Source organism: Eleutherodactylus coqui, chromosome 4 (genome assembly GCF_035609145.1).
Source record: "Eleutherodactylus coqui strain aEleCoq1 chromosome 4, aEleCoq1.hap1, whole genome shotgun sequence".
Classification (NCBI taxonomy): domain Eukaryota; kingdom Metazoa; phylum Chordata; class Amphibia; order Anura; family Eleutherodactylidae; genus Eleutherodactylus; species Eleutherodactylus coqui.
Window position 1 is genome coordinate 170,467,919 of NC_089840.1, and position 15,727 is coordinate 170,483,645.

At 42.3% G+C, this 15,727-nt stretch overlaps 1 protein-coding gene across 2 annotated transcripts in view; it reads left to right on the plus strand.

Annotated features, from left to right (window-relative positions):
- Window positions 1-15,727, plus strand: part of KCNMA1 (potassium calcium-activated channel subfamily M alpha 1) — a 466,431-nt gene that overhangs the window by 421,248 nt on the left and 29,456 nt on the right. For both annotated transcript variants that reach the window (XM_066600372.1, XM_066600373.1), the window contains exons 24-25: window positions 1,438-1,568; window positions 15,418-15,612. In XM_066600372.1, coding sequence (XP_066456469.1) covers window positions 1,438-1,568; window positions 15,418-15,612 — 326 coding nt within the window. The remainder of the gene's footprint in view (window positions 1-1,437; window positions 1,569-15,417; window positions 15,613-15,727) is intronic.

The following is a 15,727-nucleotide window of genomic DNA, read 5'->3' on the forward strand; positions in this document are numbered from 1 at the left end:
AATAATGCGCCCCCTCTCAGACTCTGGTAACGGAGTGAAATCTCTTCTCTGCGTCTTAGTGGTCAACAAGCTCTACACAAGTGGAAGAAGAGGTCACTACACACAAGGAGCCTCTGAGAACCTTTTATAGGCCATGGGGGGGGGGGGGGCACCACTTTTAGGGTCTCAGGTGACAAGACCTTTCATCTAATCCCAACTCTAATTATTTGTATATCTGCTGGAAATAGAACTGCATGCTGAGTTTTACAGCAAAACAACAACTTCTTCTAGAGACTGGAGTCCTTTTTACAAAGAGTGTATTTTAAGGGGTACATTTAGGAGTATGGGTTTCATCAGACATAAGTGAACTGTGCTTCATTGTGCCTCTTTAAATAGATAGATAGATAGAGCAGATCAGGACTACTGTTTAACATTTTGCAGCAGCATCAGATATAGCAAGCAAGGCTTTTAGCTAAATTGAATCACTTAGATTTAGTGTATTCTGTGTTCAGCTATGGTAACATAGTATGTTAGGCTGAAAAAAGACACATGTCCATCCAGTTCAGCCTATTAGCCACCATTGTCGATCCTAGGGAAGGCAAAACTTCCCAATGCGGTAGAAGCCAATGTTCCTAATTTAAGGGACCCCTCTTGTGCCCTGTTATTGAATTCACTATCACCACATCCTTAGGCAGAGAGTTCCATAGTCTAACTGCTCTTACAGTAAAGAACCCCCTTCAGTGTTGTGTAGAAACCTTCTTTCCTCTAGTTGCAGAGGGTGTCCCCTTGTTACAGTCCTGGGTATAAATAGATGATGGGAGAGATCTCTGTACTGACCCTTGATATAGCTATACATAGTTATTTGATAGCCCCTCAGCTGTCTTTTTTTCTAAAATAATTAACCCCAATTTTGATGACCTCTCTGGGTATTGTAGTCCGCACATTCTATTTATTGCTGTAGTTCCTCGCCTTTGTACTCGGCAAAGCTCTGATATGTCCTTCTTGAGTACCAGTGCTCAAAACTGCCCACAATATTCCATGTGTGGTCTGACCAGTGACTTGTAAAGAGGTAGAACAATATTTTCATCATGCACCCCTAGACCTCTTTTGATGCCCACAATGATCCTATTTGCCTTGGCAGCAGCTGCCTGACACTGGTTGCTCCAGTTAATCTTACAGTTGGCTAAAACCCCCAAGTCCTTTTCCGTGTCAGTGTTCCCCAATGTTTTCCCATTTAGTGTAATGGTGACATGTATTTCCCCTGCACATGTGCAGAACCTTACATTTATTAGTGTTAAACTTCATTTGCCACTTTTCTGCCTGACCCCCAACTTATCCGAATCCAGTCATCAAGTCTAGTGAAAATTGTACATTATTGGGTTGTATTTATATGGATAATGACCTAAACTGTACACTGATGTGCTCTGTAGCTCATAACATGGTCTTTATGGCTTGCAGTGAATGATTCCAATGTTCAGTTCCTGGACCAGGATGATGATGATGATCCAGACACTGAGCTGTACCTAACCCAGCCTTTTGCCTGTGGCACTGCCTTTGCTGTAAGCGTGCTGGATTCGCTCATGAGTGCGGTAAGTGCCGTTTTTGATTCTTATGATACACTGGTGGTTGCAGCTGCTCTGAAAACTTGGAGCAACATTTATTCCTTCATTCTGCATTTTCTTTATTTAGAATTAATAAAGGCTCTGTCATATTCCTTACACGTATATACACCAGCTAGGAACAGCACAAAGGTTTAAAATACAGTGGTGCCTTGGGTTAAGAGTTTAATTCGTTCCGTGACAGAGCTCTTAACCCAAAACACTCGTAAGTCAAATCGATTATCCCCACTCCTGCGCCCCGGCAGTGGCGGACAGGTGATTATATATTTTTTACTACAGGTAGGCCGCCTGCAGACGGGCGGGTCGGATCCGCCGTGGGACCCGACCCCAGCGTCTGCAGGGAGGAGCGCGGGCAGCCGGCGCATGCGCAGACCGGAGCCGGCGGCCGGGTGAATGACGTTTCTGTGCTCCCAAGTCAAAAAGATTGTAAGCTGAGGCACTCTTAACCCAAGGTATCACTGTACATCTTTGCAGGGCATTCGACTCTGCCAGAGTACTATAATACAGCAAAGTAAGACTTCCATAGTCGGCATCTCCACGTGCCACGTTTATTCAGTTCCCATGAATCACATGCAACATTTTAGCTAACCAGCCTTTATCGAGCATAACAAATATACAGACTTCATCAGATGAAGTACATCATGGGCAAATCCCACCAATCAGTGACAAATCTTAGTTCATGTAACATTAGCCTGTCCTATAACTTTTTAGACTGATAGATCGATTCACCAATCCAGCTTACATATCCAGATGATGTCCGTCACAAAGGGGCAGGTCGGAGTGCAGTTCGTAATCCTGCTTCTTCCCGGTGTTCATCTAGCTCTGTTGTTCATGCGCAAAAATAACAAGCGTCTTCAGCAACAATCACTGACATGACTAGAGGGCTCCAATTGTATGTCTCCAGCTCATACAACATTATCAGTGTTCATCCCCTTCTTGTACTAGGACTGTCTGTGACTAATCAAACTAAAGCATCATATTCCCATGATGCCAATAACCGTGAGGCCGGCACAGCACAGTGGAACATAAGCACAACATGAAATGAAGCTCCATCGTGTGTCTGGTCATAATGTCTTTCAATAGGAGTTATACAGTTCTAGTTCCCCATTTATTCCTTGATTATTAATGGCAATATTCATATTTAATTGTTTCTTGCCATAGGGATTTCACAGGCATCCATATTCTACAGCCAGAGTTCTTCACATATAATAAAATCATACTAAAAACAATAGAACCAAAATTGCACAGTCACCACATATAAAAAGGATGACATCTAATCACATGTACTGAATACAGATATATGGCCCATTTTTGCATGTTACCTACACTGTATATGCAGCGTCCTGTAGGGTGACTCCAGACATAGGGCACACGTTGAGGAGCTGGGAGAGTAGAGTGGTCACTTGTCACGGTGGCACTTACCAGGTCCCTCCTGGAACGACACACGTAGCCTTGGCCAGAGCAGTGCTGGGCCTTTTCCAGACACCTCCAGGAGAGATAACATTGTCATGGGTGACGCCAGCGTTCTATTTCCTACCGGAATGACCCTCGGCAGTAAATAAAGGAGCCACAGAGAGTGTTAAAGTACCCCAGGTTCCTGGAAACGGTAAGGGCCTGGCAAAACTTTAGTTGCAGAAAACTTGGTACAAGGCACAAATTGCAAAAAACGTCCATGCAGGCAAAACAGCAGATTTGAGGTCGGGGAAGAAACACAGGATGACATCAGTCCTGCAGTCTAAGGCCTCATGTCCACGGGGAAAATCAGGCCCACTCCGGATTCTCCATGGAGAATCCGGAGCGGGTCCCTCCTGCCCCACAGACATGAGCGCTGAAAATAAGAATAAATAAGAATAAACTTACCTCCCGCCCGCTCCGGATCTCCTTTTCGCCGCGGCGTCATCTTCTCTCCGTCGCGGCCGGATCTTCTTTCTTCGGCTCGGCGGATGCACAGGATGACGTCGGTGATGTGCCCTGCGCATGCGCCGGCCCGAAGAAAAAAGATCTGGCCGCGACGGAGAGAAGATGGCGCCGCGGCGAAGGGAAGAACCGGAGCGGATGAGTAAATTCCGATTTTTGAGACCCGCATGAAAATGGAGCATGGTCCGGATTTTTTCATGCTCCATTTTTTTTAAAATCACTTTTATTGACCATCCGCGGGTATTTATCTACCCGCGGGTGGTCAATGCATCCCTATGGGATGCGGATCCGCGTGCGGGAGAAGAGTTAAAATCCGCTGCGGATTTTAATTGTTCTTTTGCCCATGGACATGAGGCCTAAGTTATCTGACGGGAACCGCTCCTGGATGGGGAACTCTCCAGAGGGGGATAGGGGTAGGGTCACTCCACAGACACTCTCACAGAACAGTACCTCTGCATGGTGGTCTTGGCTGTCTCTTCTCGCTCACTTTCAATCTCTCTCTTACTTGTCCTCACTTACTTGTCCTCACTCACTGTTGGCTCCTGGCATTGGGCTACTCAGGAAACCTCTCTTTTTCTTCCATTCTTCACCACATGAGGGTTGAAGGTACCCCCATGTGGCTGGCACTCTCTCTCAGGAACCCAAAAACACATGGACTGAGTACCACACCCAAATCGCTCATAATTATAATCTCTCACATACCACGTGACAGCACATAAATTGATACATTTGCAGGCATCTCTCGGTCTCGTGCAAACATTAACCTCTCATTTGCTGTAGCTGCGCAATACACATAACAAAATGATTAGACAACTTTGCACAGCGCATCTACAAAAGACATTATTTGTATGACATTTATGAAGGGGCCAGTAATATACATTCTGGGCCACTACAAATACAGTATTTAATCTATGAGGTTGTAATAACTGTAACATATAAATCCATTGAACTCTCTTTTCCGTAATAACTTTTCTTGATCACCCATTCTATGAGGAGCTGCAGAATCAATCAACCTAAACTTTAGCGGATTCATAGAATGACCTTTTCCCACAAAATGCTTTGTTGCTGGTAAGTCTACCAGCTGACACCTTATGCTGCTCCTATGTTGATTCATTTTTTCCCAGACCTTCATCATGGCTTCCCCACTATGGATTAAGTTACAACTATATAATTCAAATTACATGTTTTATGTAATGAAAAACTTACCAGTTTCGCTGTGAATGTTTGTAATTTTTTTTGTGCAATCTCTTTATATTTAGAAAAGCAAGGGATATACATAGCCAATATAAAATAGCGGAGTGAGACTTGCAGGTTTCAGATGGACATACAGCACATCCCAAAAATATCCCCATTAAATGTACAAATCCCACTCAATTCGGCAGATTGTAAAAATGCTGTAACATAACAATACAAAACAGTAGAGTGAAAAACAAAAAAAAAAGATCGTCTGAGTGCCAACCTCAAAGGGTTGTATGTAATACTACCTGATATACCTGGCTTCACCTGAGTTACAGGTGTTTATCTGTTGTTCGCACTGAAAATTTTATGGAGTCATGGTTCCTTCAGAGGAACCGCGGAATAAAATGTGCCAGAATGTGCCACCCCTCCCGCTCTCTTTACTTTTTACCTTTAAAGGTAACACCCCTCTTTATTCAAATTTAACCCCAGACTGGAGGTTGCAGCCCCTTCTTAGCCTTAAAGGCATGCTTCATCCCTGCAGTCCATGGCCACTTCATTTACAGCCTTTCAGTATATACACACAGAGGTCAGTTATATTATCTTCAGTATATACACATGGAGGTGAGGTAGGTGGTGTGACGGGGAGCAGGGGGATGGATTTGTTATACTCATGCACTTTCTGGATCCAGCGGTGTCCCCCTCTGAATTCGAGTGTAAATATGGGACTCTAAAGAGAGTCAGATTTTTAGGACATGTGACAACTTCAGAAGGTGACAGCACTGGATGGCGGGAGTGAGTGAATATAAAAAATATCTCACCCGGCTCCCTGTTACCATAACTTAGCACCATAACGGCACCATACGTGACATGTTCTCTTTAAACCTGTCCATGTGATTAGACCCTTGATGGAATATTCAGTACCACCCTGTGGATGTGCAGACTATCCTCCTTGATGCTATTGCGGTTTTGACAGTTAAGATAAAGGAAGTTAGCTAATTTAAAAAACCCTTCCACCCTTCATGTCTAGAGCCCACATCAGATTTCACTAGTTTTGTCTTGCAGATTACTTCAAGGATTTGTGGTGGGCATTTCTGTAGTAAATGCCATTATTTTCTCCATATTATACCAAGATGACAACTACATGTTTTGTGTGTGGAAGTAAAGGGAGTTCTCTGTTGTTCCTCTTTCTTCATGTATGCAAAATTGCTTGTCTATCCACTCATTTCATCCTAGATCTATACCTGGAGAGTATTTTAGATATCCTTTATCTACAAATTTATTATACATCTCTTCCATGCGCTTAATAATTTGTCGATCATCAGAAACTGCTCTCCTGACCCTCAAGATCTGGCTCCATGGTAGTGAATCCACCATGTGTTTTGTATGATTGCTTTTTATAGTAAAATAATCTTCTCCATATTTTTCACTAACAGATGAATTTTCACTTTTCTATTCTCCACATACACTAAAGTGTTGAGAAATTGCAAACTACTATGAGACACTGTTTTCATAAATTTAAAATTCAAGATTTGAATATTATGATATTCATGAAATTGCTCTAATTCACTATCTTGTGAACCTACCTAAACCAAAAAAACATCATCTATATAATGTTGCTAGCACACTATGTGCCCTATAAAAGACAATCCATACACACATTTGACCTTGAATGAGACCATAAAGATGTTAGGGTACATTGGGGTCACGTTACACCCTATTGCAGTATCTATTCTCTGCTTATAGAAGTTGTCCCCATAGAACAAATAATTTCTCCCAAAGATGACATCCAGCAGGTCAAGAACAATGGATGAATGGCTCGGGGTACATCCTACGCCAGCAAGCGCTTCCTCCACTTCCTTCAATCATACCGATCATGGTCAATGGAAGTATAGTAATTATAAGGAAATTATAATAATAGTGTTTCTGGTGGCGCAATGCGCCACACAGCTTTGTTACATGGTACATCACACATACAGCTGTACTACAGCCATCCTGACCCCACACATCGCACACAGCACATGACACACACAGCTCTGTTACATGGTACATCCATTATGATCCCCACACATCACACATAGCTGTACTACATCCATCTTGATTCTAACACATTACACACACAGCACATTAAATGCACAGTTCTACTACATAGTACATCCATTATGATCCCCACACATCACACACACAGCTGTACTACATCCATCTTGATTCCCACACATTACACACACAACACATTACTCACACAGCTCTACTCCATCCACCCTGACTCCAAACATAATACACACAGCACATGACACACACAGATCTCCTACATCCTGATTGACACACACACACAGCTTTTCTACATGGTACATCCATTATGATCCCCTACACATCACACACACAGCTGTATTACATCCATCCATCCTGACCCCACACATCACACACACAGCACATGATACACACAGCTCTGCTACATCCTGATTGACACACACACACACAGCTTTGCTACATGGCACATCCATTATGATCTCCACACATCACACACACACAGCTCTACAACATACATCCTGACCACACACATCACACACAGCACATGACAAAAACAGCACTGCTACATCGTGATTCACACAAACACAGCTCTGCTTCATGGTACATGCATTATGATCCCCACATATCACACACACAGCTCTTCTACATGCATCCTGATGCCACACATCACACACACAGCACATGACAAACACAGCTCTGCTACATTCTGATTCATACACACCGCTCTGCTATATGGTGCATCCATTATGATCGCTACACATCACACACAGCTCTATTACATCCATCTTTAGTCCCACACAAGACAAACACAGCTTGGCCCCTCCAATAGCAGTGACATCACCGCAGGTCCTTCAGCCCACGGATCTCTGTGTTGGCGGTAAGTCGGTGTCTTCTGTCAGGACCGCTGAGTTGTGTGTGAGATAATAATGGCGTAGTTGTATTCTCATTCTGTTATTTTTGTCCTCCCTTTTTAAGAGCCCTAACTGTGGTTTTCTTCTGTTGGTCAGGCTCTGTTTTTTATATCATACAGGACCTGCGTTGACATCACACAGGGGGTGGAGCATGAGAAGAACCCACATATAGTACTTTCTATATTCTGCAGAATGGCTCCTCCCACAGCAGTGATGTCACCACAGGTCCTTTAGCTCACCAGATCTCTGTGGTCGAGGTAGGTCCGTGTACTCTGTCAGGACTGTTGAGTTGGGTCTTCTTAGATAATAACGGCTTAGTTGTATTCTCATTTTGTTATTTTTGTCCTCCCCTTCCAAGAGCCCTAACTTTGTTGTTCTTCTGTCGGTCAGGCTCTGTGTTTTATATATGTTGTAGGACCTTTGATGTCATCACCAGGGGGCAGAGCGAGTAGGTCACCAGGGGTGGAGTAGAAGAAGCACTCACATACTCACAGACAAGTGGCCATTAGTAGTTTGATAATGATACTGCATCAATGTTGACTGAGAAAAACGTCTTAGGAAAAATCTAATTCTCCAATATGCATTAAAAAATCTGACATATCCCTAATGTAGGAGGGCAGTGTTATGGCAAATTGATGAAGCACAAAGTCCGAAAGACCACTACAGGATTACATAATAAGGATTAGAGGGATCCTCAGAGAAGACTGATAGTGTCAGGTTGAGGTTCTATAATTATAGAACCTCAACCTGACACTATCGGTCTCAACTGAGGATCTCTCTAATCCTTATGTATCTTCAGGAAAATATGCAGGACTAGGGTGATAGAAAATGTGACCGTCAAAAAGTCATCCAATTTATCATTGATTATAACTTCATGTAAAGTTCTATCCACTATTGGATTACTCTCCCTCATGATCTCAAATTTTGAATATCTGTTCTTCAGCTGTCAACTGTCTTCTCATTCCCTGTCATATTTCGTAAGGTCCATTGCCACAACGGCGACCCCCTTGTCTGCTGGTTTAATTAACTTCAGATTCTTCATCAGACCATTGAGTGCTATTTTCTTTTTGTACAGACAAATTAGGTTTCGCTCCTTAAGATTCACAGTCTCCCAGTTTATCACATCATATCAACCCCATGGTTTAAATGTGGAAGATTAAAGGGATTATCCAATTTATTTAATTTTTATGCAGGCAGGGTCTTATACTTACCTCTCCTGGTTCCCACTATGTCCAGGACTTCAACCGTCCGTCTTCCCAGTGATGTATTGTTTACAGGTTGCTTCAGTCAATGACAGAGCTCAGCAACTGAAAGCTGCGGCACTGGATACAGCAAGTAGCCGGGGGAGGCGAGTATTAGCTTGTTTGTGGTTTTAACGCTGCCTGTCTACATAGAAATTAAACTGTGAGACAACTCAGTTGAAGTCAATCTTATTACTTAAAGCACATGATACCATTACCTGGTTCTGTATGCTTCTTCCCCTCAACCCTATCTAAAAAAAGGTATAAAGACTCAAATGTCTAAAAAAATGTTGTAAAATCACATTTCAACTGGACCTGGTCTTTATTATTAATAAGACAAGAGGAAAAACTATGATTTGACAATGTAATTGTCAGAAAAATGATATATCATATATTCTACAAAGATATTTACTACAAATCTATTTTTGAGGATTCCTCCTTGTTGCCGGCCTCACTGTTTCTTACTAATGCTTGACAACGTCCTTACCCTCTCTTCTACTTTCATCGATGCTTGTGTCCCCCTTTCCTGTATTTCCTCCTCCATTGTCCTTAAAAAATCTCATAGAATAGAATTGTTCATTGAATCCAAACCACATGTGGTGGAACCAAATATTTACTGACCAAACTGTCTACCTTTATTCTTCGGTGGAACTGCCTTTACTTGTTTTATTTGCCAGTTGCACGTTCTACCTAGCTGATAGTCTTCTAAATCTCAGTGTCATTTATTACACTTCACTAGTTCTACTTCTGTACGATGTCTATGCTTTGTATTTGTTGAGCCAATTTCTATTTACTAGATTGACCTGATGTTCGCTACGTGAACATAAAATGTTTCAAAAGTAGTGGTTATGAACTTCTAAATCTGCTTCGTTGGGTGATTATTTAGAGTGTCACTTTGTTTTTGGAGCAGCTATCTAATATAAAAAAGCCTACTGGTCTCTCTCTGTTTGTCTTTCTCTCTGTTTGTCTGTCTTTCTCTCTTTGTCGGTCTGTCTTTCTCTGTCTGTCTCTTTCTCTTTGTTTGTCTCTCTCATTGTCTGTCTCTCTGTTTGTCTCTCTCTCTCTGTCTGCCTCTCTCTAGCTGTCTCTTTCGTTGTCTGTCTCTCTCTATCTTCTGTTTCTGTCTATCTATCTCTCTTTTTCTGTATCGGTACCGCTCTGTCTCTTTTGTTCTCTTTCTGTCTCTTTGTCTGTCTCTATTGTTATCTCTCTGTCTCTCAATCAGTCTCTCTATCCCTTTCTCTGGGTCTCTATTGCTCTCTCTCCCTGTCTTTCTATCGCTTTCTCTGTCTATCGCTCTTGTTCTGTCTGTCTATCGCTCACTCTCTGTCTATTGCTCTTTCTCTGTGTGTTTCTCTCTGTCTCTCTATTGCTATCTCTCTCTATCACTCTTTGTCTCTCTATCGCTATCTCTATTTGTTTTGCTATCGCTCTCTCTGTTTCTCTATTGCTTTCTTTCTGTCTGTCTCTCTATTGGTCTCTCCACCTGTCTCTCTATTGCTCTCTCTCTGTCTGTCTCACTATCTATCTCTGTCTATCGCTCTCTCTCTGTCTCTCTATCACTTTGTCTCTGTGTTCCTATCACTCTTTCGCTCACTGTCTCTCTATTGCTCTCTCTGTCTTTATCACTTTCACTCTGTCTCTCTATCACTCTTTTTCACACTGTCTCGCTCTCTATCGCTCTCTCTGTCTCTCCATTGCTCTTGGTTGGGCAGTGTATGTTGCAGCTTAGCAGTGTATGCTGCGTTGCTTAGCAATGCTTCACCCATTCCAGCACATGTCTGAAGCACAGCAGCGCCGCCCGTAGACTTAACAATGTAACGTTCAACCCGCCTGACAGGTCCCTGAATGTATTAAACTTACATTTGATGATTTTACAGCATCGGTGAGCATGTGTGTCATCTAATGACACCAATATTATACACCAAAGTTAAAGCAAGGGGGTGAAAGTATGGTGCAAGAAAAAGCATGTAGGCTTATTTATATTAGATAAGCAGTAAATAGTAATAGAGAGTAATAATCCTTTAATGTTATCTTCAAGAATTCTGTTATGCTTTACAGTATCCACTTGATCCTATTGTGAGACATAGTGGTTAAGGGGAGTTGCTTTATTTTGTCACTCAGAAGTGACTAAAATCAGAAAACACATTTAGTTACTTCCCTGTGTGGCGGAACGTGACCCTTTCACGTCATCTCGTCACTATGGAAGCAAATGATTGTTACTGACCAAGTCCTAGTATTTGTCCTTGTAGTTCTACTCTAATATTTTATTAATTTAACTTACATCCTGACCTACTTCTGTTCCAACAACTATTATTTTTGATGATATCTCAAAAATTGATATCTCAGTGTTCATTAATTCATTTCCTAGAATAGGTCAATGCAAGTCTGACAGATATGTCATGAAAGGTATGATAGTTATAATACAATTTAATCTTAAGATACAATCTTAAAAGTTGGAGGTCAAACCTCAGAGGCTATGGACACTGCAGACATGTTTTTTAACGACATTGTATATTTTTTTCCCTATAAAATGTATTTTCAGTTGGTGTTGAGTAAATATTTTGGATTGTCTTATGCAACGTGTATGTTTTACACTACAATACAAGCTGCTCCATCCCATTCAGTGCTTATTCCATTAGATGAGTTCTCTGGCAGCTGAATCCACAACCCCTAACTCTGCTCTTCAGAAAGCAAATCTAGGCTGACATCTATTCAAAGGAAATAAAATTAAATCAAAAGGGGTTTCAGCTTTATGAGTGCTCACTTCTAAGATTTTTTTTTCTTATGTAATTCCTTGCATGCCGTATTACAAAGGTATTCTCCCCAAGAAGTATTGCCTCTAGTTAAGAATATATGTCAAGCTAAGCCTCTGAGTAAGAAGCGTAACTTGAAGCTTCTGAGCACCAATGCAAAATTTGTAACAGGTCCCTCAACTACATTGCTTTATTCATAGCACTGGGCTCCCTATATGGAAAAGACGGGCCTTATGGGCCCCCTAAGGCTCCTGGGCCCGGGTGCTACCACATCCCCTATAGTTACGCCCCTGCTCTGAGTTGTGTAATACCATGAATCTGTAAATATTGACTGCATCTTTTGAAGCTGAGAAAAAATAGTTTACATATGTGCTTATGCAGTCAGAATTGCCTAACGTGCACTATTTTCAGTTACCTCTTTTTGGAAATTAGTATTTTTAAAATTATTTTTCTTCTCCAGAGCAGCAAGACCACCAAACATATGTGTAGATCTAAAAAATCATTACATGTTGTTAAATTATTTCAATGTGGGTCTTCCACCATCATATCCATACTGCCATCTTTGGGATATTCCTGAACCCTGCTTTTAAGGGCTTCTTCAGATGACCGCGATTTTGTCGACGGTTTCGTTTTCATTAGTGAGATTCTCGTGAGTCAATGTTACGCATGAAGCCTTAGTCAGACGGGCGATTTTTCGCGCGATTTGCGGATCGCATGACGGATGCACATCCGCAAATCGCGTGACCGGTGCGCGCAAGTCGCCCGCAAATCGCCCGCAAATCTGCTCCTAGCCGCGTTTCATTAGAAACGGGCCAGAGCTGTCCAGCGCATTGCATTCAATGGAGACGGCAATACAGCCGTCTCCATTGAAAGCAATGCGCTGCGGGCGAGCCCGGGATGAATTGTCGGTAAAAGCTTAAATATATAAGCCCTTCCCTGCAATCCATCCTAAAATGTGTTAAAATAAAAAAAAATTGTATACTCACCTTCTCCCGGCAGCCGGAGCTCCGCGTGGCCGTCCTGCAGTGGGTGTGAAGGGGGTGTGAGTCAGACCTGCCCCCTGATTGGCTCAGCGCTGAGCCAATCAGAGGCATGCCTCACTTACACCCATTCATGAATTCATGAATGGATGTGAGTCAGACCTGCCCCTGATTGGCTCGTCGCTGAGAGGCAGCAGTCACTCACCCATTCATGAATTCATGAATGGGTGTGTGAGTGTTTTCAGCCTCTGATTGGTCAGGGCTGTGACCAATCAGAGGCAGATCATTCAGCAGGCGGGGATTTTAAAGCCCCGCCGGCTGAATAGTGCCAAGAAGCAGTTCAGGAGAACTGACAGCGGCCGCGGCTGGACTCCGGCTGCAGCGGAAAGGTGAGTATACAATTTTTTTTATTTTAACACATTTTAGAATGAATTGCAGGGAAGGGTTTATATATTTAACCCCTTCCCGACAATTCACCCCGCGCACGCCGGCAGCCCATTGCTTTCAATGGAGCGGCTGTATTGTCGCTCCATTGAATTCAATGGGCAAACATCGTTCTTCTCTGTCACAGCTGTTACAGCTGTGGCAGAGAAGAATGATTTGTCTTCTATATGTTCTCATTGGGGTCGGCGCTGCTGCCGCCGGCCCCATTGAGCGCATATAGAGAAGAGAACAGGAATCGCAGATCGCCGATAGGTGCGATCTGCGATTTTTTGTTCTATAATTTATCGGACGAGCGCATAAAAAGCGCTCATGTGTCCGATACCATTGCAAAGCAATGGTTTTATAAAATCGCCGGACGCATGCGCATGCGCAAATCGCGCGAAAAATCGCCCGTCTGAGGCCGGCCTGATAAATGATAGGACTTGCCCTATCCTTCCCGCACATAGTTTTACTATAAAGCAAGACCTATATTTCTTGAGTGCAATAACGGAGTTTAAATTGTCAAAAAAAATTAAAACCCCGGTTCATGCACTAATACACTTGCCGCTATTATTTAGTATGCGTATTAGTGCATACGCCTATCTGTTTGACTTAATATGGCTTTGGAATATGGTAATACAGACAAGTTTTGGTTCTCATACATGAAAAACTGTGAGACAGCATGGAGTAACTACAGTAGGATAAAATCACTTAAACGGTTTTGCCCAGTTTTGAACAACCATTAATCAATTGCATTGCCAAGTTTATTTAAATATTTTTAGATGGGTAATAAGGGTCCAATTTCATCTGTGACCTAATGCAGCAAATGCCCCTGTTTAGACTGTACCCTTAAATCCAAGTCTGCTGGTTGACAACTTGTACTTGTGCACTTTCTACAAAGCAGAGAGGCAATTCTAATGAAGTAGTCATCATCATGACACAACATTAATAATTAACACATCCATTGTGGGTTCGGCTGTGCAATCACTGTCAGGTTGTCAGTGCGGCCAGGAATTTGTAAGCTTCCCATATACCCTAGAGTTTTTTAAAAGGACACCCGGCTGTCTACCATTTAGTTGAATGTTTAATTGATACATGTTGCTGTCAGAGCAGCTAAAAGAGAGTTTAACAGCACCCAAGACCTGAGTCCAGTGAGGGATAATCAGCTGTGACATTTGCAACACAAAAAGCGGGCTCCCAAACCAATGCATGTCATGTCTGAAAAGGCATTCATGCTTTCACTACACCCAGTATCCTACAATTACATGTCTTAATGCCCTTATTAGCCATTACATGGAAGCACTTGCTGTACCCGGTTGTTGAGCAAAAAAATGCTCTGCATCACAGAGGTAGAATAGATGAACACTGATGAGGATGTAGTTGGGGCTAGAACTGCACACAGACATCTTCTTGTCCAAACATGAACAGCAGCTCATCAACTTTTTCTGTTTCCTCAAATTAACATGCACTTGTCAAGCCAAACTTGCCTCATATTGGTGGAGTCATCCATTTTCATTGTCAGACTAAGATCTTTCATTTATCATTAAAGCCTGCATAAAATACTGTGTTTACCATATTTTTGTGCAGAGCTCATATGGTAGCATTAGCAGTGTGTTGGTGAGTAAATCAGAGTTTTTACAATGCTGTTATTCCTCACTTGGGGTAAAGATTTAGTTTGCTACCCTACACTGTGGCCAAGCTACTTACAGTGCTGCTTTCACACCCGGGGCACATTCCCTGCCAACACCATAATCTATCATAATCAGATGCCCTCAAATTGCTACAGGCTGCAGTTTTGCTATAGATATAGCAAAATTTAACTTGACTGTTAATGCATTAAGAAAATGTTCTGTGCCACAGTTATTTTGCCCTTTCAATAGCTTTTGCTGTGTTCAGATATGATAGCAATAGCTTAAGATAACATGTTCACAGTCAAGCTAAATATAGCTACATCTGTACATAGAATAGTTATGCTAAAGGATTCAGGGGCGTAACTATAGGGGGTGCAGAGGATGCGGTTGCACCCGAGCCCAGGAGCCTTAGGTGGCCCATAAGGCCTCTCTTCTCCATATAGGGAGCCCAATACTTTGAATAAAGCATTATAATTGGGGGCCCTGTTACAGGTTTTGCATTGGGGCCCAGAAGCTTCACGTTACGCCTCTGATGTGAAATGATGTTTTTGACAAAGAGCTTCTGTAGCATGTTGCACATAATAAGACAACACAAGCCGTAGAAGCCACAAGCCACATTGTTGTGTGTGTAAATATATTTATTAGGTATATTATAGTAGTGGAGGGCAGGTACATAAGGAGCCACAGTAGGTGAGGAGGTTTTTCAGCACCTTTCCTACAGCTAACCTCTCTTTTTTTGTTCTGTTTTTCCAGACGTACTTTAATGATAACATTTTAACTCTGATCCGCACATTGGTGACAGGTGGGGCAACACCTGAACTAGAAGCCCTAATAGCAGAGGAGAATGCATTACGTGGAGGGTACAGTACCCCACAAACTCTAGCCAACAGGGACCGTTGCCGAGTAGCCCAGTTGGCTCTGTATGATGGACCATTTGCTGACCTTGGGGTAAGTAAAGATTTGTAACCTATGAAGCAACACTGAATATGTAGTCCACGTAAACATGTATTATTTATTTGTTATAACATATTTCAATATGAAGTGTATTCCATTACAGATTTTC